The sequence below is a fragment of the Phyllobates terribilis genome, unplaced genomic scaffold (genome assembly GCF_046119375.1).
Source record: "Phyllobates terribilis strain yellow unplaced genomic scaffold, ASM4611937v1 Scaffold_1__5_contigs__length_1240528914, whole genome shotgun sequence".
NCBI lineage: Eukaryota > Metazoa > Chordata > Amphibia > Anura > Dendrobatidae > Phyllobates > Phyllobates terribilis.
Genome location: NW_027362761.1, coordinates 243,494,646 through 243,517,062, shown reverse-complemented (window position 1 = coordinate 243,517,062; position 22,417 = coordinate 243,494,646). Strand labels below are relative to the sequence as shown.

General features: G+C 35.4%; 1 protein-coding gene across 1 annotated transcript in view; it reads left to right on the top strand.

The window, feature by feature from the left end:
* Positions 1-22,417, top strand: part of LOC141244818 (T cell receptor alpha chain MC.7.G5-like) — a 60,761-nt gene that overhangs the window by 953 nt on the left and 37,391 nt on the right. The window contains exons 5-6 of the mRNA XM_073669060.1: positions 658-751; positions 1,203-1,327. Coding sequence (XP_073525161.1) covers positions 658-751; positions 1,203-1,327 — 219 coding nt within the window. The remainder of the gene's footprint in view (positions 1-657; positions 752-1,202; positions 1,328-22,417) is intronic.

Here is a 22,417-nt window from a genome sequence, read left to right as displayed (position 1 = left end):
TTTAATTTTACATTTAAATTCCGTGTCCACTAAATATATTGTATATGTGCATGTATTATGCCTCTTACCCCATGCATGTAAAGATGTCCATATTCCATGCTGTGAATAATAATTACTAGGGGAGATGAGGTAGAGGAACAGGCAGTTTTTGGTGCAGGAGATGTCACTGTGTGGACTTGGAGCTGCCAATAAACTTATATTTGGTGGAGGAACAGTTTTGTCTGTCATGCCTAGTAAGTATTATTAGCAATAGGACTGCATGCAGTACTTATACCTTATAGTCTTTTACAATTTGCTAGAACACCGTTTTGGGCATTTCTCTGCTGTGTAGAAGAATTAGAAGTAAGAAGTCCTACAGTTTTCTATTATACTTTATGAATGAATTCCTCGCCATTCTCAAAATATTAGCAATTAAATATTCACTTCTCAGTTGTATCTAACAAGATTTTATTCACCATCTACTTGGAAATGGTGTCAAAAAATATATTAGAAAATTGTATTATTTTCTATTCTTTCAGTAGGTATGTGTGATTTAGATACAACCTGAAAATGTATTTAATAATAAATGTAAATGAAGGTAGAAATAAAAAAAATCCCCCACTTTCATAAGGTTAATTTAACATTCACGTTGTACTGGATTTATAATGAAATTTGAAGCCTCGCAAAATGCAGATTTTGATGTAGATTTCACTCATTGCATCGTAGGAATAAAATCTGCTGTAGATCTGCATGGAATTTCTCATGATATCATGTGAGGAGGCAGAATGCCTCCAATTTGGTGTTTTTTGCTATACATTTTGTTGAAAACTGATTAATTGACTAATCCTGATACATTTTTACCAGGTTACTTGCTACATATATATACAGTGTATATATATATAATGTACAATATCTACATATATATATATATATATATATATATACAGTATATCCATAAAATCAGTTCCAACCGGCACTCATAGTAAATGGTCCTCGTGTCTAGGGACGGCCTTCCCCAGAGCATAATATGTTGTTGTATCTTCTCTCCTTTCTTGTTAATATATCAAAATCCCCAACTGGTAAGCTGCCTCTCTTCTCCTAATACCCTGTCAGGATAGTTGGAAATTACTTTTCTACACTAGATAACGCCTTTAACATTCTTCAACTTGAATGGTTAGCCCTATCCTTTATCAGTGACATGTGCATGTATCATACATTACTAGACATTATATACATGACACCCATAATGGTTCTGCTGGGATAAGTTCTTGTAATGACATCAGTCACTGTGATAATGATGCTCGTAAGATGATCTTTGGCGAAGGAACAAATCTCAATGTTTCCCCAAGTAAGTCTATGAAACTGGCGTGTAACCATGTTCTAGCAGTAAAATCCAACATACTTATATATATATATATGTGTGTGTGTGAATCCTCTGTCATTTATGATCTTATTGTCTATAAACCAGAGCTTACTCCATAGACACGTGTTCTGTCTAATAGTATGATGGAAGCTCCTGTATATTCTGCACCCTGTATGTGTCCAACAGGCTCCAAACTACAACTCTCACCATTAACTAGCTGTGACTGTCAGGACAAGTTGAAGTTGGGAGTTATAGTTCCAGAACAACTGAAGAACAACTTTTTTTCCTCTAAACATACAGTGACACTTATATAGACTAATATGTACTAGGAGCCTACCTATATACCATTCCAGTCCGGCTCACTGGCCGCATACACTATGACCTTGCCCAGCACTCAGGGTACATTCACATACTGCAATCAAATTGGGTTTTTGCTGTAAAAAACTGAGAATTGTGTCATTCACAGTACTCTCTAATATAATGATGAAGTGGTGGTGTAAAAATATAGACCGGTGCGTTTTCTTACCAGTGGTCTCTTGTATAATGAATGCAGCGCTCCCCTACCCATGGGCCTGCTAAGAGTTGTAGTTGTGCAATAGCCGGGGAGCCACAGTGTAAGAACTATTATAATATCATACCATGTATATCCATTTGCCTCTGGTCATTATTAGGCTATGTTCCCACGATGACCTTTTGGTGCCTTTTTGATGTTGCAGATTTTCTGCACCATTTCTGCACCCATTAAGTAATATTGGTTACTTGCATTTTTTTAAAAAATATGCAACATAAAAAACTCACCAAAAACTCATCGTGGGAGCATAGCCTAAAGGTGTCGGTGGTGATAGAGACTTTTTGGTGTATTTTTAGCAATTAGCAGAGAGCCGTATTTCATTGCCATTACAATTATTATTTAGCACTAGGTAGTCTATTATATATTAATCCCTGTGTACAACCCAGTCGGCTATAGCACATTACAACATAGAAAGCTTCCTGCACATGATAGTGAGATAAGAGGTTTTTGCTACTGGAAATGTCACTGTGTGCTACTGGATTTACCAATAAGCTCACATTCGGCACCGGAACGGCTGTATCTGTTTTGCCTAGTAAGTAGAGCATACACATAGGTCTAAAGTTATTCTAAAATACATTTTTACACATCTGTAGAGAAAAACAGCATTTATACACTAATATATTATTATTTATTTTTAGACCATCATTGATTCCATGGTGCTATACATGATAAAGGGTTACAAAAAGGATACAGATATAAAATACAGTTAACAAACTAACAATGAGACTAGTGCAGAGGGGAGAGGACCTCCAGACCAAGACGCTCCATCCTTGATGAAAATGTTACTTTTTCCAGTGTAACTGTAATTTGTGGCCTGTGTTCATGGGTTGTAGTTATAGATTTAGAACTATATTGAACTATATAGGGACATTTATAAAGTCCAGGGACTGTGATATGAAGAAGACGTGAGATTTTCTTGTAAACCAGAGTTTCTGTAAAGCTTCTGAACACTGTGTTACATCTGGATATGACAAACTCATCTTTGGAAAGGGCACCAAAGTAGAAGTGATCCCAAGTAAGTTATTATACAATATACTGTCAAAAAGATAGATAGATAGATAGATAGATAGATAGATAGATAGATAGATAGTAATTGCACTACTTAGCAGTTCTTCACAATGGTCTACCGGAGGATTCTCCTGTTCCTTTGTGTGTCAGTTCGAGCCTGTATGTGCATGAGAGATAAATAGGATAGATAGATAGATGGATAGATAGATAGATAGATAGATAGATAGATAGATAGATAGATAGATAGATAGATAGATAGATAGATAGATGGATAGATAGATAGATAGATAGATGGATGGATGGATGGATGGATGGATGGATGGATGGATGGATGGATGGATGGATGGATGGATGGATGGATGGATGGATGGATAGATGGATGGATGGATGGATGGATGGATGGATGGATGGATAGATAGACAATGTGTAAGTTGACCATAATGATTCCAGTTTTTAGAGTCAATCACTAGAGTAATAGTGTTAGTAAAAGGATGTTGGTGCCTGGAGTCTGTATAATGTTGCATTGTTATAGTATCTACACGAATTTGCACAAAGAGTTTTCAAAATGATCCGTTTATGTTTGGAAGGAGGAAATCAGATCTCAGTTCTTTGGAAACAAATTCTACACTTCTAGCAGATTTTTAAGACATAAATAAGACGTGAGCTTTATCTGTGAGCTAGAGAGTTTATGTAAAGCTTCTGAACACTGTGCTACATCAGGAAATGACAGGCTTAAATTTGGAAAGGGCACCAAAGTAGAAGTGATCCCAAGTAAGTAATTATAAAACATACTGTCAAAATAATAGATGATTGAATTTTTTTTCAATTTTTATATGTATATTAAAAATAATTGAAAATTGTCTTCTAACTGGTTATGCTTATTAAAAATAGTGACATACACATATACATATATATATATATATATATATGCACAGTATATATGTCACTATTTTTAATAAGCTTAACCAATTAGAAGACAATTTTCACTGCAGTTTTACTGTGTGTGTGTATATATATATATATAGTATATTTAACGTTTTGAGGTTATTGCCTATGATCACTCTGTTTCTCTAGATTATGAATTAATAACCCCTGCCTATCATAGACACAGAATTGCAGATATTGTACGATCTTTAGACCTTTAGCATAAAGCCATATATCATTCATCATAAAATACTATTACCCCAACATATAATAATTCACCATATTGGTAGCGCATCAATCTGTGCCAAACAGGATTTTATAAACGTTCATTAAAATGTGGATTCTCTATTCCAATCCAAAGCAGAATAACAATGAAAACTGATCAGACTAAGTAATCTAGAGCCATTAGATAAATTTATAAATATAGATTTATATATTTTTACAGACGGGTACTGTCACCAGGTTTTCACCTGTCAATGAAAACAGAATTATTTTTATTGACTGACATCAAATTTAGATCTTGTAAATTATGAGGAGCTGAGATAACGTTATTAAAAAGAAAAAAAATAAGTACATTTTAGGCAAAAAAAACAAACTAAAATACCCTTTGAAGAGCTTTGTATATGTGTAATATTTGGACCAAGTGTATGGTCGCTCTTCACCTGTTCTAGCTGTCGGCACGTTTTACATTCATCTACAGTCCTGTCTATATGGCATTGATTTGATCGTGACGACCTTGAGTCTAAAAAATAGTTTATTAACAAATGTCATATTTATATGGTCTAGAATCCTAAAAAGAACAATTCTATCAATAGTTGTTTATTCATTGACTAAATGATGAGAAACGTGCTTTTACATGTGTTAATGCCATTCTGTGGTAGGAAATGTGAAAATTCCAATAAAGGATCTGGTAAATATTCGACATCAGTCTTATAACGGGATTATCATAATTTGTAAGGTAACGGTCCACTCCTAGATAATATTCTGGACTTCACTAGCTGAGATCCCCTCGGTGTGTTCCCTGCCATGTCCCTATACTGTACGTCTCACATACATAGCTATTTGACAAGCCATGAAGCACTGTGCTTACTGGTAGTGGGGGCAACAGACTGACATTTGGCAGCGGGACGAAGGTACTAGTGACTCCGAGTAAGTATAACTGCAAAAATTGTACTGTTTATGTGTTACCAGAAATCAGACATTTAAAAAGTCTATTCTTAATGTCTGATAATAACAATTATATTATACTAAATATGTAATAATAATGTAAAAATGCAATATATGAGAGAAATGAATACTTCAGCACCATATGAAAGTTATGTCCTACTGATGAATTTGACAAAGGTAGAAAAGAAATGCAGGTCAGCCCCGGTGTTGGTTTTTTACCACTATTCATAGAAAAAAATGGATTTCAACAAATCACTTGTCCTGAGCAAAACTCTGAAGAACTGATCTCCTCCAAATGTTTCTAAAAGAGTTGGAAATAATCATCAGAAACTTTTTATTATTATTACTGAGTAAATAAATTAACCTGCCCCAGTGTGTCCTATACACAATGTAATCACATAGAGCTGTGTACAAGGCAAGCTCTATTGGGATATATATACATTTATAATATATATATATTCCTGGACAGTCTGTAGAAACAGGCGACTTTTCTGCCATTTCCGTAAAAAAATGTAAGGTGTTCTTAATTTTTGTGAAGCTGAAGAAACGTCTGCAGATTATTTTGGCTGTAATTATCATCATATTACAGTGATTGCAGCTGATGTCTCATATCAGAATTATGGAATGTAGACATGGATCACTTAGAATCAGAATCATTTATTATGGTTTTCCAATGTAACCATAAAAAATGTTGTCAGTCCATGATTTTTTGATAAGTTGTCCAGAAAAAATAAAAAGTCAAGTTGGCATCTCTGGTACTTGGATGAATGAAGTCTCCAGTTGTGGCAGAATTGAGTGAAAGATATTATTAAGCCTTGAGTTATTGTGCAGCCTCCGGTAACAGGGGAAAGATGACATTCGGAGGGGGAACCCGGCTTTATGTTACTCCCAGTAAGTTTATTTCTGTAAGAATATCCTATATGTAGCACAAACATCTTCTATTGATTCTGATAATCGTGAATAATGAATAGTGAAATTAGTGGCAGCCCTGGCAATAGGGAACAGTAATGGCTCTTTATAATAGTGGTAAGATGGATAATTGCTATAGAGGACACTGTGCTATGGAGGAGGAGTGTGGCGGAGGGACAAGGGTGACACTTTTTGTAATGACACTGAGCACTGTGACTACGTCTAGTGTCACTAAGCTGAAATTCGGGACAGGGACAAAGGTCATTGTGTCGCCAAGTAAGTGACTCTGACCGATTCTTATAAGATTACTATTGGTAGACTGTGATGATAAATATAAGGTGATATAGGGTGAATTTATTCATGCATTTTACCGGTTTTCTGCTGTCAAAAAAACTCACATTTTGTAAGCATGCAGTATTAAGTGCATAATTAGGTGTAAATCGGATTTAGGTTATGTGCCCACGATGCATCTCCCTGGCAGAAAAAACGCATGCGGATTGTACATGCGGATTGTACATGCGTTTTTCCTGCCAGGGACATGCGGATGTGAAGCGTTCTTCACTTGCATTTCCGCATGCGGGTTGACAAGCGCTTTCCAAGCGATTTTAGCATCACTTGGAAAGTGCTTGACAACTAGGTCACACTATATAAATCCATGCAAACGGCATGGATTTATATAGTGTGACCCCAGAGAATGGTTAAAAATAAAAAAATAAACCTATACTTACCTTCTGATGACCCGCGCTGTCTTGCTGCGCTCCTGTGCTGGCTGCCGCTATACTGAAAGACCTGCCGTCACATGACTGTGACGTCAGCGCAGGTCCTTCAGTCCTGCGCGATCTGTCGGCAAGCACAGAGAAGGAGTCCGGGGGCCATCGGAAGGTGAATATAATCTTTATTTTTTATTTTATTCTTTTTTTTACAGCATTTAATGGTACCTGGGTGTGGAGGAGAGTCTCCTGTCTTCCACACCCGGGTACCATCCGCACAGTAGAACGTGCCAATTACGCCAGTTCAGATGCATTCTTCTAATGCAAGTCAATGGTGGCGAAAACACAGCGCTTCGGCAAAATTAATGGACATGCTGTGGATTTTTGAGCGCAGCATAAACGCTGCGGAAAAATCCGCAGCATGGGCATTGAAAGTGCGTAATTGCATTGGAGACCATGGGGGAAGGTTTACCAAGCGTTTCCCAAGCGTTTACGCTAGATAGATAGATAGATAGATACTCTAGATAGATAGATACTCTAGATAGATAGATAGATAGATAGATAGATAGATAGATAGATACTGTAGACAGATAGATAATGAGGCAGATAGATCAATATATCGATATTTTTGAGAGAAGACATTTTTCACTAGTTTTGCATTGGGTAATACTCTGCGATAGCTGTATTTATGTACATATAAAGTCATCACTTTATTGCCTATGATCGCTCCATTTCTCTAGATTGTGCAATATAACATCTGCCCATCATAGAAAACGGAAATACAGGTAGTGAATGATCATTAAACCTTTACCCTAAGGCCATATAACCTTCATCACAAAATACTATTACCAACCCATCATATAATATTTCACCATGTCAGTAATACATCTCAGTATTTGCCAAAAAATAAGCTTTACCATGTGTGTACTGACATCAGGTTTCAATTTTTGGATGACAACAGAATTGTTTTTAGACACTGACATAAAATATGAATTATTTTTAGACAGTTGCAGAACTCTTTATTGTACTGTACAATAAGTAAACTTTATTTATTTAGAAACTAAAAAAACTGCTTTGCATATTTGCAGCACCTGCACCCAGGGTATGGAGACTATTTACCTATTTTAATTGTAGCCACGTTTTATATTTGTCTATAGTGCTCTCTATAAGGAAAGGGTTGAATAGTGACACTCTTGAGTCTAAAAATTATTTCTTAGCAAATGTCATATATATCATATAGAATCCTACAAAAAACAATTCTATCAATAGACATAGACATTCCTTGAATAAGTTATGAGAAATGTGTTATCATTTACTTCTGTGGTTGAAAATATAACTATCCCAATAATGGATGTACCAGATATCTGACTTCGGTCCTAAAATAGGATTATCATAACTCAGAAGGTAATGGTCCTCTCTTTCGGTAGCTTCATTTCCACTGGAATTCCCTCAGTGTGTTTCCTTACGTGTCCCTATACTGTACGTCTCACATACATAGCTATTTGACAAGCCTTGAAGCACTGTGCTTACTACTGGTACCTACAAACTGACATTTGGCAGTGGGACTAAGTTACTAGTGACTCCGAGTAAGTATAACTGCAAGAATTGTACTGTTTATGTAATAATAACAGAAATCAGAAATTAAAACATATCAATTATTTTTATTAGGAATTAGCCACAACTGTGAAATAGTTCCCAAAAGTATAGTAATAATACACAGAACAAAATATTTGAGAGTTATCAATGTTGCAGGATCAAATGAGCCATGTGCCAGCGTCTTGTCACTGTGACGCATAGACCAGACTTATATGGCCTCTTGATGAATTTAACCAAAGTAAAAAAAAAATCTAGTTTTGGTTTCTAACATTTAGTATAGTAAAAAAAAGTGGCAGAATTTCTTCAAATTCTGTGCTCTCTGAAGTACTGCCATTCTGCTTTATCCAACAAAAGTTGGAGGGAATAATCAGGGACTTTACTATTAATGCACCCACCCCAGTGTGTCCCATACACAGGGTAAAACATAGCTATGTACAATGGGATATATATATGACAAGCTCATGTACTTTGGTGAAGGAAATCTCCCAGTTATGGCAGAGTTAAGAGAAATATATAATAAGGCTGTGAGTTACTGTGTACCCTCCGGTGAGATTCGGAGGAGGACCCCAGCTTTATGGTTGTCCCAGTAAGTTTTTTTTCTATAAACATATTATAATGTAGTATGGAAAGCTTCCATTGAATCTAAAAGTAATGAATGTATGGACTGAGATTAGTGACAACTCTAGTAATAAAAATAGCAATTCCTGGCTCTTTATAATAGTGGCAATATGGATTACTGCTAGAGAGGACACTGTACTATGGAGGAGTGCGGCGGAAGGACAAGGGTGATACTTTTTGTAATGACGCTGAGTACTGTGACTACGTCTGGTGTCGATAAGCTGAAATTCGGCCCAGGGACGAAGGTCATTGTGTCACCAAGTAAGTGGATCTGACTGTTTCTTGTAAGATTACTATTGGTAGATTCTGATGGTAAATACAAAGGCTTAATCCATTGATACATTTTACCGTTTTCTTTGCTGATTAGGCTTAAACCCGATTAGGTTGTTACTTACTGAGTGCCGTCATCAGATTTTAATCTTTGGATGAAAGCAAACTTGTTTTTATTTAATTACAGCAAATATAGATCTCGAAAATCAAATGTCAGTAGAACATTAAAAGAAATTGTACTATATAGTAAGTTTTAGGCAAGCTGAAAACCCCTTTGAAGAGCTTTGTATACTGTATTTGCAATACTTGGAGCCCGGTATACTCATTAATTACCTGTTCTAGTTGCACGTTTCATATCCGCAGTGCTGTCTATATGGCATTGATTTAATGGTAACATCCTAGAGTCAGCAAATGTCAGATTTATATGGTCTAGAATCCTAAAAAGGACATTTCTATCAATAGTCGTTTATTCCGTGACTAAATTATTAGACACATGCTTTCATTTACTTCTTCTGATGCTATTTTGTGGTAGAGAATATAAAAATCCCAATAAAGGATCTTCTAGATATCTGACACCAGTTTTATAATGGTATTATCAGAATTTATAAGGTAAAGGTCCACTCCTAGATAATATTCTGGACTTCACTAGCTGAGATCCCCTCGGTGTGTTCCCTGCCATGTCCCTATACTGTACGTCTCACATACATAGCTATTTGACAAGCCTTGAAGCACTGTGCTTACTGGTAGTGGGGGCTACAGGCTGACATTTGGCAGCGGGACTAAGCTACTAGTGACTCAGAGTAAGTATAACTGCAAGAATTGTACTGCTTATGTGTTACCAGAAATCAGACATTAAAATGTCATTTATTTTGTTAAGAATTAGTCACAACTGTAAAATACTAGTGTAGTGTCACATCTCCTCCTGGACCTGCATCTGCGCTGTTTGCGTGTGTCACCAGGTGCCGCAATATTCATTCTGTAGGTGGTAATGGTGATGGAGGAGATGTCAGGTCCAGAAACTATAGTTGGTGCTGTCTCTGCCCAGTCACTGAGACTAGAGTTGCTGGAACCTATAGTCTGATCCAGTCTGTTAGCAAGAATAATTAGCTTCTCTCTTCAGGCATTTGGAGAGCACCACACCTTACCAAAACTCCCATCTTACTACTTGTAGCTGACAGATGAAGTTAGTTATTGCCCTGGTTTGCTTCTCCATCTCAGCTCCTGTGAAGTCAGTTTTTTGTTCTGACCTCGGCCCATTTACTGACTGTTCTTCAGTATTCTGATTTTGTACTTTGTGTGCACTTCATGTTCTGATCCAGTGACCTGACCACTCCTGCAAGCCTGTACCACCGGCCAGCAGCCTACGTCATGGCCCCAACCCAGGGCTCAATGCGTATGTCCAGATCACTGTACAAGGTTTAAAGGATGAAGGTCAGGGCAACTCCTGGGATATGATAAATGTAGTAGCTAGTACTAAGCCTGTCCTAGGTATCCATTTTTAGAGCTGTCTGGCAACCACAGACAGAGCTATGTTATATGTGGGTTTCCACCATTTAATAAAACATAAAAAAGTAGAAGAATTTCCTTAAATTCTGTGCTCTCTGAAGTATACAGCTACTTCTACTTTTTCTAACAAAACATACAAATAATAATCAGGGACTTTATTGTTATTGCATAAATACATTAATAACCCACTCCAATGTATTCCACAGACAGGGTAAAAACATCTAGCGCCATATACAATGGGATATACAGCGGGTGAAATAAATATTGAACACATCACCAATTTTCTATGTAAATAAATTTCTAAAGGTGCTATTGACATGAAATTCTCACCACATGTCGGTAAGAACCCATCCAATCAACAGAGGCAAAGAAATCAAACCATAGATGTCCATAAATTAAGTTATGTGTAATAATGAGAGATGATACAGAGAAAAAGTATTGCTCACGCTTACTGAAATTTATTTAAAACTTTGTACAAAAGCCTTTGTTGGTGATGACAGCTTCAAGATGCCTCCTGTATGGAGAAACTAGTCACATGCATTGCTCTGGTGTGATTTTGGCCCATTCTTCCACGCAAACACTCTTCACATCCTGAAGGTTCCATTGGCTCCTTCTATGAACGCTGAGCTTTAGTTCCTTCCATAAATTCTCTATTGCATTCAGGTCAGGTGATTGGCTGCGTCATGCTAGCACCTTTATTTACTTTCTCTGAAACCATTAGAGAGTTTCCTTCGCTGTGTGTTTGGGATCATTGTTTTGCTGAAGTGTCCACCCTCATTTCATCTTCATCATCCTGGTAGATAGCAGCAGATTTTTATCAAGAATGTCTCACTACATTTGTCCATTCATAATTCACTTCAATAATATCAAGTTTGCCAGTGCCGTATGCTGAAAAACAGCCCTACGCCATGAAGTTTCCACCTCCAGATTTTACTTTTGGTACGGTGCTTTCAAATGGTGTGTATTATAGCATCCAGATCATTTTTGGTCTCATCTGAACACGCTATATAATCCCAGTATTTCACAGGCTTGTCTAAATGTTGTTGAGCAAACTTTAAACGCGCTTGAAGATGCTTTTTGTTTATCAATGGAGCCTTGCGTGGTTAGCATGCATACAGGCCATGGAGGTTGAGTGCATTACTTATAGTTTTCTTTGAAACAATTGTACCTGCTGATTTCAGGTTTTTCTGTAGCTCTCCACATGTGGTCCTTGATTCTTGGAGCACCAGGTCGTGGACGGTTTATGGTGAAATGATGTTCCTTTCACTTACGGATTATGTCCCCATCAGTGCTCACTGGAACCTTCAATGGTTTAGAAATTCTTCTGTCAATGCCATCAGTATGTTTTGCAACAATAAGGTTGCGAAGGTATTGAGGCAGCTCACTGGTTTTACCCATCATGAGATGTTTCTTGTGTGGCAAATTGGTAATGAGACACCTTTTTATGCTATTATTTGAACTAGCTGATATTATTTTTCACTAAGTGGCAATATTGCTTTCTGATTACTGATAGATTTTAGCTGGTGTCATGACTTCCCATGGCTTTTTGCATCTCTCTTGCTTCATATGTTCAATACTTTTTCCCTGTGTCATTTCTCATGATTACACATAACTTAATTTATGGACATCAATGGTTTGATGTATTTGCCTGTGTGGATTGGATGGGTTACCGACATCTGGTGAGAATTTCATGCCAATAGCACCTTTAGAAATATATTTACTTAGAACATAGGTGACGTGTTCCATACTAATTTCACCCGCTGTATATTACAATGTTTGTGAATATCTCATGTACTTCGATGAAAGAAATCTTCCGTTTATGAAAGAGAGTTGAGTGAAAGATATTGTAAAGCTGTTAGCTAGTGTGCAACTTCAGGTAGCTGGGGAAAGCTGATATTCGGAGGAGGAACCCGGCTTTATGTTACTCTCAGTAAGTTTTTTTTCTGCTAATATATCTAAACGTAGCATGAAAATCTTCCATTAAATATAAAAATAATGACTACATGTGCTGAGATCAATGACAACTCTAGCAATAAGAAATACTTGGCTTTTTATAATAGCAGTAAGATGTGTATAGGCTAGAGAGGACACTGTACTATGGAGGAGTGACTGAGTGACAAGGGTGATGCTTTTTGTAATGACGCTGAGCACTGTGACTATGTCTGGTGCCAATAAACTGATCTTTGGGACAGGAACAAAGGTTACTGTGTCACCAAGTAAGTGGATCTATTTATTGTAGGATTATTAATGGTAAACTGTAATAATAAATACAAATGAGAGATTTAATAATTAACTTGTGCCGGTTTTCTGCCATTAAAAATTCGAAAATTTTGTTGACCATTGTTTTTAAGTAAAAATGTGTGACTTTTTGCTATTTATGAAACTCTCGTCACTTTCAAAAATTAGTTGTAAAAGTTTGTGTGATTGAGTATGCAAATAGGTTTATGCCAGATCTATGAAATGTGAATTTTTGCAAAGGTCACAATTCTCACTTCATTAGAGAGTGGAATAAAAAGTGGGAACAATAGCCACAAAACTGCCACCAGCAAATTAATCTCAACAATTTCTCTCAAAATAAATACAAATTTGTCTTAAGGATCAATATTGTGCCAAATAGGGTTATATTAGAGTAGAAAAACATAATCATTTCATAAAATATATAGATAGATAGATAGATAGATAGATAGATAGATAGATAATAGATATATTGATAGATAGATACACAGATATACAGATAGACAGATAATAGATATATAGATAGATAATAGATATATTGATAGATAGATACACAGATATACAGATAGACAGATAATAGATATATAGATAGATAATAGATATATGGATAGATAGATAGATAATAGATATATGGATAAATACATAGATAGATAATAGATAATAGATATATAGATAGATAGATAATAGATATATGGATATATATATGGATAGATAGATAGATAGATAATAGATATATGGATAGATAAATAGATATACAGATATACAGATAGATAGATAGACAGATAATACATATATGGAGAGATAGATATATGGATAGATAGATGATAGATAGATAATAGATAGATAGATGGATAGATAGATATATGGATAGATAATAGATAGATAGATAGATAGATAGATAGATAGATAGATAGATAGATGGATAGATATATGGATAGATAGATAATAGATAGATGGATGGATGGATGGATTTATAGATATATGGATAGATAGATAGATAGATAGATAGATACACAAATAGATAGATGTAGAGTTTGAGTATGTACAGATATACTCGGAGATTGTTCTTCTCTAGTAGTATGGGCGACCCACATACTTTTGGCAGTTGTAGGTTTTTGCTGAGGTTCTTTTTACTGTGATAATAACTACAACAAATACATCTTTGGATCAGGGACACAAGTGACGGTGATTCCTAGTAAGTTCTTAACTCCGTTAACTTTTTTATGAAATGAGAAAGACATTTATTTAAGAAATAACATTGGACAAAGACAGAGCTTTTAAAATATTTTAAAAAAGATATGACCAAGGTTTCTAATTTAACTTTTTGATATTTTTCTGAGATATACTGTTTATATCCGGGAAAAAAAGATATAATGTATGTATATTTATATTTTGCCATTCTCCTCAGGTATAGATAGATAATAGATACATAGACAGATATTCCAAAAGAAAAACAGGCAGCACTCCAATAATTCTGAAAAAGTGAGGACTTTATTAGCCCATCAGATGTCCTCACTTTTTTCAGAATTATTGGAGTGCTGACTGCTTTTCTTTTGGAATATCTATTATATGACAACGAAATCATTGTCTGGGAGGATTTGCACCCATTTGTGTATTTTGTGTATTACTGGTGCTGTTCCACTCTATTTTAAAATACATAGATAGATAGATTGATATATAGATATGAGATAGATTGATATATAGATAGATAGATATGAGATAGACATGTGATAGCTAGATATAGATAGATATGGGATTAGTAGATATATACAATAGATAGATAGATAGATAATAGATAGACGTATAGATAGATATGTGATAGATAGATAGATATGTGATAGATGGATAGATAGATAGATATGAGAGATAGATTGATTGATATATAGATATGAGATAGACATGTGATAGCTAGATATAGATAATAGATAGATATGGAATTAGTAGATATATACGGTAGATGGATGGATAGATAGATAGATAGATAGATAGATAGATAGATAGATAGATAGATAGATAGATAGATAGACAGTATATACAGTTTTTGCTCACCAGAATATCACTGTGGGTACTGGCAGTGGGTATAAGCTCACATTCGGCTCAGGAACTCTTGTATCTGTCGTACTCAGTAAGTGCTAATATTTCATTAACAATTTAGCAATTCTGAATAGTAGATTACTTATTGCTGTAGAAAATGATGATAGAGCGATTTACATTCGAAACAATTTGTGTATTACATGAATGATTGCACGGTGACATTAGACTGGATGTCATGAGCCTCTGGTGAGCCAGGGAATAATAACAGAAACAACCTAAGTGTAATTTTATCTATTATACAGTATGTGGGTAACATGTTACCTATGCAGCAGTAGATCTATCTCTTTGTTCTGAGTCTTATATCAACATCTAAATGTCAGGTAAACAGCAATGTGCAGCTTAAAATGTCTTTGTTTTCTGACAAAGAGATATTGTGGTTTAGTTCACTGACCTTTCATGTGACTCAGATATGGAAGAAGTGTAAGAAAGAATATAATATTTAGAAGAGAAAGTTTTTGCTTCTCCGATATCTAGGTAGCACATAATCAGATATGGTTTTATATTCACATTTTTTGATTGATAGATATAGAGGTAGATAGACAGATATACGGATGGATGGATGGATGGATAGACAACCCTGGTAATATGGAACAGTAATGGCTCTTTATAATAGTGGTAAGATGAATAATTGCTATAGAGGACACTGTGCTAAGGAGGAGGAGTGCGGTGGAGGGACAAGGGTGACACTTTTTGTAATGATGCTGAGCACTGTGACTATGTCTGGCACCAAAAAACTGATATTCGGGACAGGGACGAAGGTCATTGTGTCACCAAGTAAGTGGCTCTGAGTGATTCTTGTAAGATTATTGCTGGTAGACTGTGATGGTAAATACAGGCGGTGAATTTCTTACAGCATTTTAAAAAATTTTTGCTGTAAAAAAACCTCAAGTTTTGTAAGTATGCATTAATTATCTGTACAATTAGGTGTAACCAGATTTATAAAGTGTAAGGTCACAGTTCTCACTCCAGTGGGAGCATAAAAAGTGCAAAAACATCAATAGATAGAAGCGTTACGTGTAAAGATGTGCCACATTTATCCAACATCAGGTGACATTTAGATACATTTGGCAAAAATAACGGCAAAGCTGCCACAAGCAAAACCGACATCTACAGGTCATCTCAAGATAAATTCTCCCAATTTGTCTCATGGCTCATTATTCCCTTTTTATCAAATAGGTTTCTGTTAGAGTAGAACAGCTTATTAATATCAATCTTTGTGTGCATATTTCTAGGAAAGTTTGATAGATAGATAGAGCCCATATACACAATCTGTCCGCTCTGGAAACCAGCCAGTGCTGAACCATTGTGTACATGGGCTTGGAATAAGCTCAAAATCTTTTTTACTTTTTTGAAATGATGTGGATTGCTGCCATTTTTTATTTTCTAGATGTAATATATAAACTGTGTACACAATAATATATAATTTGCCTATAAGATTATACAGGAAAAATATATCTTTGTACCATATTAGCCAGTAGATAGAAAAATATTACAATTCTGAGGACTCTTAAATGTTAAGATTTTTCCAACAAGATTACAGTGTTTAGAATGAATCACTATAACTAGTCACGAAGCAATAATAGTAGTGAAAGCATGTTGGTGTCTGCAGTCCGCAGGTTGTATTTTTGTAGTAACCAGGGATGTGTATCGTGTTGATAACTGAAAACCTTGTGAGTGTATAATATATATACACACATAAATATATATATATATATATATATATATATATATATATAAAAAAATAATGTAAGTGTATATATATGATATATATATACATAAACAGAGTTCTCAGCATGATGAGTTTATGTTCATATGTAAGACACATATTATATCCTTCTAGCAGATTTTTACACAGTTCTGGTCATGCAAATATCATAAACGACCCCCCAAAAATGACAGGTACCTCATCACTAACACCAGTAGTAACTATCTGCAGAAAGTATATTCCTGTATGCTAGTAGATGGTAAAAGGATATTATTTTATACAAATAATATAATATACAAGAAATATCAGTGTCTGCCTGCAGACACACAGAACATCTCTATGATGAGTGTAGGCCCCATCGTATGATGAGTGTAGACCCCACCGATCTCTTTATTGTAAGGTTTTGTGTCACTGTGTCTAGGAAATACAAATAAGCTGATCTTTGGCGCAGGAGCACGACTCACTGTAACTCCACGTACGTATCATTAAACATCCAAAGCTAATTTATTTATACACTCGCCAATGCAGACCAGAGTAGAGTAATTTATCTCCTCAGTCTTTAGATTTGACGTTTCTGACGCAGATGTATGGGTATTGTGAATGTACCAGGGTGCCAGTTATGATGGACCCCGAAAGTGAATCTTTGTGTTCTGTGATATCTGCACTGACTTTCTATAGTTTTTGGTAAGCTTTTGATTACTGTGCAGGATACAATAAACTTACATTTGGAAGGGGAACCAAACTTTATGTCATGCCAAGTAAGTTTTCCAAACCTTTCCATAGATCTTTTCTCCTCAGCTTTGTGTCAACTTGACAATGATGATTGATGCATGTTATCAGTCCAATTTTTTAACCATGTGTATTGTGCTGATTACTTTGTACATTTACATGAATGCTTCACTTAATTTCCACCATGAATGATTAGGAATACCACTTAAATGGTTTATACCAAGTTCAAATCTTATTATAGGATTGTTGATAACTTGCTGATCACTGGGAGTCCAACAGCTAGCACCCTCACAGATCCTGAGACCACTTGCACCACTTCTCTAATCCTTGACCATGCGACAGCCAGACATATCTGACAGGTGTACTTGGTTACCTATGGCAGTCTCCTAGATAGTGAATGGAGAAGTGGCGCAAGTGCTTGACCGATGATTCATTAGGATTGGATTTGGCAAAGCCCAATTCTCTGGAGAAGTGTGAGCTACAGCAATCTGTAAGTTCTCCATAGGTTAGAAAATAACTTACCAACTTGGTACAAACCCTTAAATATAAGGCCAATGCCTCTGGGCCCCTGGCCAGAAGGAGGCAAAATCCTTGGACAGGTACAACCTTCCCAAAATGTCATATCGGGCATGATAAGCAATCCTCAAATATAATCTGTTAACCCAACCTAAGTGTGTCATGATTTGAGTGGTTCTGGTTCTAGTTAAGAATCTACAATGTCCAGAACACATTCATTCCATCATTGGATTGTGATTTTTAAACCTTGGACACTGGATTTATTCACATTCACAGACACTGCTTTTGGCCTTAGCAGATAAGGTAATAGTGTTTTTGAATGATGAGATAACACTGTGCTTCTACGGGGTATAACAAGCTAACATTTGGTGGTGGAACTAAACTGAATGTTTTTCCAAGTAAGTAAAAACATTGAAGGTTTCATTAATATTGCAGATGTTTTATATGGAAATTAGGAAATTATCCAAAATCTCTTCAAGATAATGTTGGTGAAAGATCATTTCATTATTCAAAATCTAGAAAATGTGGACTGAATGTGGTTCACAATCTACGTAATATATACTGCACATTATTAACATTATCTCCTTGTGCTGAATTAGACTTAATCAGTCCATGTTTCCTAATATATGAGCTAATAATGTTGTATTTGATGGAGTTAGAAAGATAACTGTAAAGGGTCATATCATAGTAGTAGACCACCACCTGAAAGGAGAGATGACGCTATGGTATATTTAAATTAAAGAAGTATCCCATCCTTGGAAGGTATCACATGTCCACTTGATATATGTGCCTTTTTTTTTAGGATGAGGGACACAGTTGTTGGTCCTTCTCAAATCTCATAGATAGGTGATAAATGCAGACCCCTGGAATATTCATTTTATTAATAGATGTCCATTAGAGATATGTTAGAGAACTATTTCTGAAGCATACAATAGTCCATTGATCTCTTTACAGTCACCACAGGTTTATAAGAAGTGTATACTGTGTGTGGAGTCAATGGCACCTCAGTACACACTACTCATGAACGTGATCTGGGGCAATGATGGGTTTATGTTAAGAGGTGAAGCGATGTGTACTACTAACAACTACAAGCTCATCTTCGGGCAAGGAACCAGATTATATGTTCTACCACGTAAGATATTTAAGATATTTCTTCAGTAATATTTTGTGTATAAACCGTATGACAGTGGGATGTCCATGACGGGCCAATGGCACACAAACCATATATACAGTGCCACTTCTTACAAATAACCACCCAAATGAAAGTATAAATGCTCCTTTAGAGTCGAGGTTATTAACCGATGCTAACTCTACTTCAAATGAGCCTTTGTCAAGCTGCCAGTTATCAGTTGAGCTGAAACGCTGTTCACATTGGCCATCAAATATTCATTTTGTCTTTGGAACTTAGCATCAAGTGTTGCCTGCTTTTCGATATTTTGGATTTCCATAATTTATAGGTTGCTGGGTTACAACCTATGGATTGGCACCAAATTTATATTTTTACTAGTTTCTGCTGCTTCATTTTCTCCATTCTTTCTTTTTCTTTCTTTCTTTCTTTTTCTTTCTTCTATCCTTTCTCTCTCTCTCTCGTTCTTTCTTTCCATGTACAGTAATTCCATCTATCTATATCTACCTGTATCTATATACATATGAAAACATAATAAGATTTATTTAGATATTAGAATAAAATATTAATAATGTTGCCTAGTGTAGTATGTGATATATTGAGCTATATATGAGGCCCATGAAAGGTCAGGTCAAAACAGTTTTCTATTAAGGATACATATAAGTTAGATACGCAGTAAATCTTCCATTCAAGTTCTCTTAGATTTGACGGAATGACATCTTCAGAATAAAGCCAAAGCCCCACTGTCAGTATTTGGTTAGTATTTTTTCTCAGGAGTGGGAGCCAAAACCAGGAGTGGGTGATAGATGCAGAATTGGTGACTTGTTTCTATTATACCTTTTCTCTGATTGTTCCTACCCTGGCTTCGTCTCCCACTCCTGAGAAAAATACTGACCGAATACTGACCAAATACTGATAGTGGGGCCATGGCCAAATACTGATAGTGGGGCCATGGCCAAATACTGATAGTGGGGCCATGGCCAAATACTGATAGTGGGGCCATGGCCTAAGAAGTAAATCAGGAGCATAAATTAAGTTCTGCTATGGATTTTCCGTCACCAGCAAGTCAATGTATGCTGCAGTTTCTAGTGGACATGAGACTTCTATCTATCTATCTATCTATCTATCTATCTATCTATCTATCTATCTCATATCTATCTATCTATCTATCTATCTATCTCATATCTATCTATCCATATATCTATTTATCTATCTATCCCATATATATCTATCTATTCATAGATCTATCTATCCCATATCTATCTATCTATCTCATATCTATCTATCTCATATCTATCTATCCATATATTTATTTATCTATCTATCTATCCCATATATATCTATCTATTCATAGATCTATCTATCCCATATCTATCTATCTCATAACTATCTATCTATCTAGATAGAAAAAAGTCCAAAAGCAGCACAAAAAAATATATTCAGGTGCAAGAGCCCCCCAGGTATATACCAAACCTTGAAACATCCAAAAAATAGAGGCAGCACTCAATAGTGGAGTCAAGAAATAGTTAGTTTAATAGCACATGTGGCTGTGGCAACATTTTGGTCTCCAGCTTGAGACCGAAACGTTGCCACAGCCACATGGGCTGTTAAAGTAACTATTTTTTGACTCCACGATTGAGTGCTGCCTCTATTTTTTTGATTATCTATCTATCTATCCATCTATCCATCTATCTATCTATCTATCCCATATCTATCTATCTATCTATCCCATATCTATCTATCTATCTATCTATCTATCTATCTATATTGTATCTAGTTTAACAAAAATGAATGTGTAAGATCACAAATAACAGATTTATAGCCATGTAATACACATGTCTGGGTAATTTGATATTTGAGGTTATATAAAAACATTATTATGTCCATATGGTTATGTGTGGACATAATAAATACTAAGGTTATACAGATAGTACCTGGCACTAGTTATGCCTTTCACTATATCCTGCGTACGATCACAGCTTTTTGCTATGACATAAAACACTGTGTAACAATAATGTCAAAGTCATTTTTGGAAGTGGGACAAGACTAACAGTTACGCCAAGTAAGTACATAAATTACATGCTGTTCATGTGTTTTCTTATAGGACCCATAATGGACTGATTAAGATGTAAAGTTTTACAGGGAAGACGAGTGATAGCATAATAGTATTGTCATAACATGGCATAAGACTGTAGAATGCATTCACTCCCCACAATATCACTGTTAGCAGTTGCTCTGAGGTTCAGCGTTGAATGCTAATAATATTCCCATATGTCATGTACAGATGATGGACGGCACCGGTCAGAATACAGGGATTTAGGTTTCTCACACTCTTTGTGATAGTGATTATTACACGTATGGGTTATTGTATATGGCCGTGAAGGAAAGATAGAATACTATTAATGCATGAGGAAGCCAGGACATGTTATCTTATCAGTTACTTAAACTAAAAAGATAAAAGTATAATAATGCATGAATGTGTTAAAATAAGAATGAATTTCATTCTGGAAAATATCATTTTTCTAACATTACAATCCCAAGTTAATAAAACAATGAGATTACGTTCTGCCAATGATATAGTTTCTATAAAGATGGACAGAAAAATTAAAGAAATACAGATAGAATATATATGTTAAGTGGCTAGCATTCTCATTGTGCTGTACTTGACATTACTGTCCGTGGAGCTCATTGCAGTGAGCTCCTGTGTAATGGGCGCCTTCCCTTAGCTTTTATGTAATGGCATTGAGCACAGTGTTATAATACTGGCTTCAGTAAACTGATATTTGGAAAAGGGACCAAACTCGATGTGCGACCAAGTAAGTTTTCTAATTAATCCTAACAATTTATTAATTTAGTTTACTGCATTAGGGAGGCCACAGTACATGTCAATTATGTCAATTGTAAATTCAATATTTTACATAATACAGTGATAGTGTATGTGTGTGTATGTATATATATATATATATATATATATATATATATATATATGCAATGTATATATATAAAGTGTTTATGATTGTGATTTATTCTTCAGCAATTCACAGTGACTAACTTTGAGCAATGTAATAGGGTAAAAGAGGTTTCCATATAATCCATCCCACTTTTTCATTAACCCCATTGACCTAATTGAATTTTTATTATATTATTTTACATATAGTAGGAGTCCTGAATAATAGTAATACAAATTATTGTAATACAAATGAAATTATGTTTCAATAAAAACTTGTGGTGGATTGTATAGAAACTTCTTTTACCTGTTATATTGCTCAAAGTTAATCAATGTGAATTGATGAAGATTCAATTCCAATCGTTATATATATACAGTTATATGAAAAAGTTTGGGCACCCCTATTAATCTTAAGCTTAATGTTTTATAAAAATTGGTGTTTTT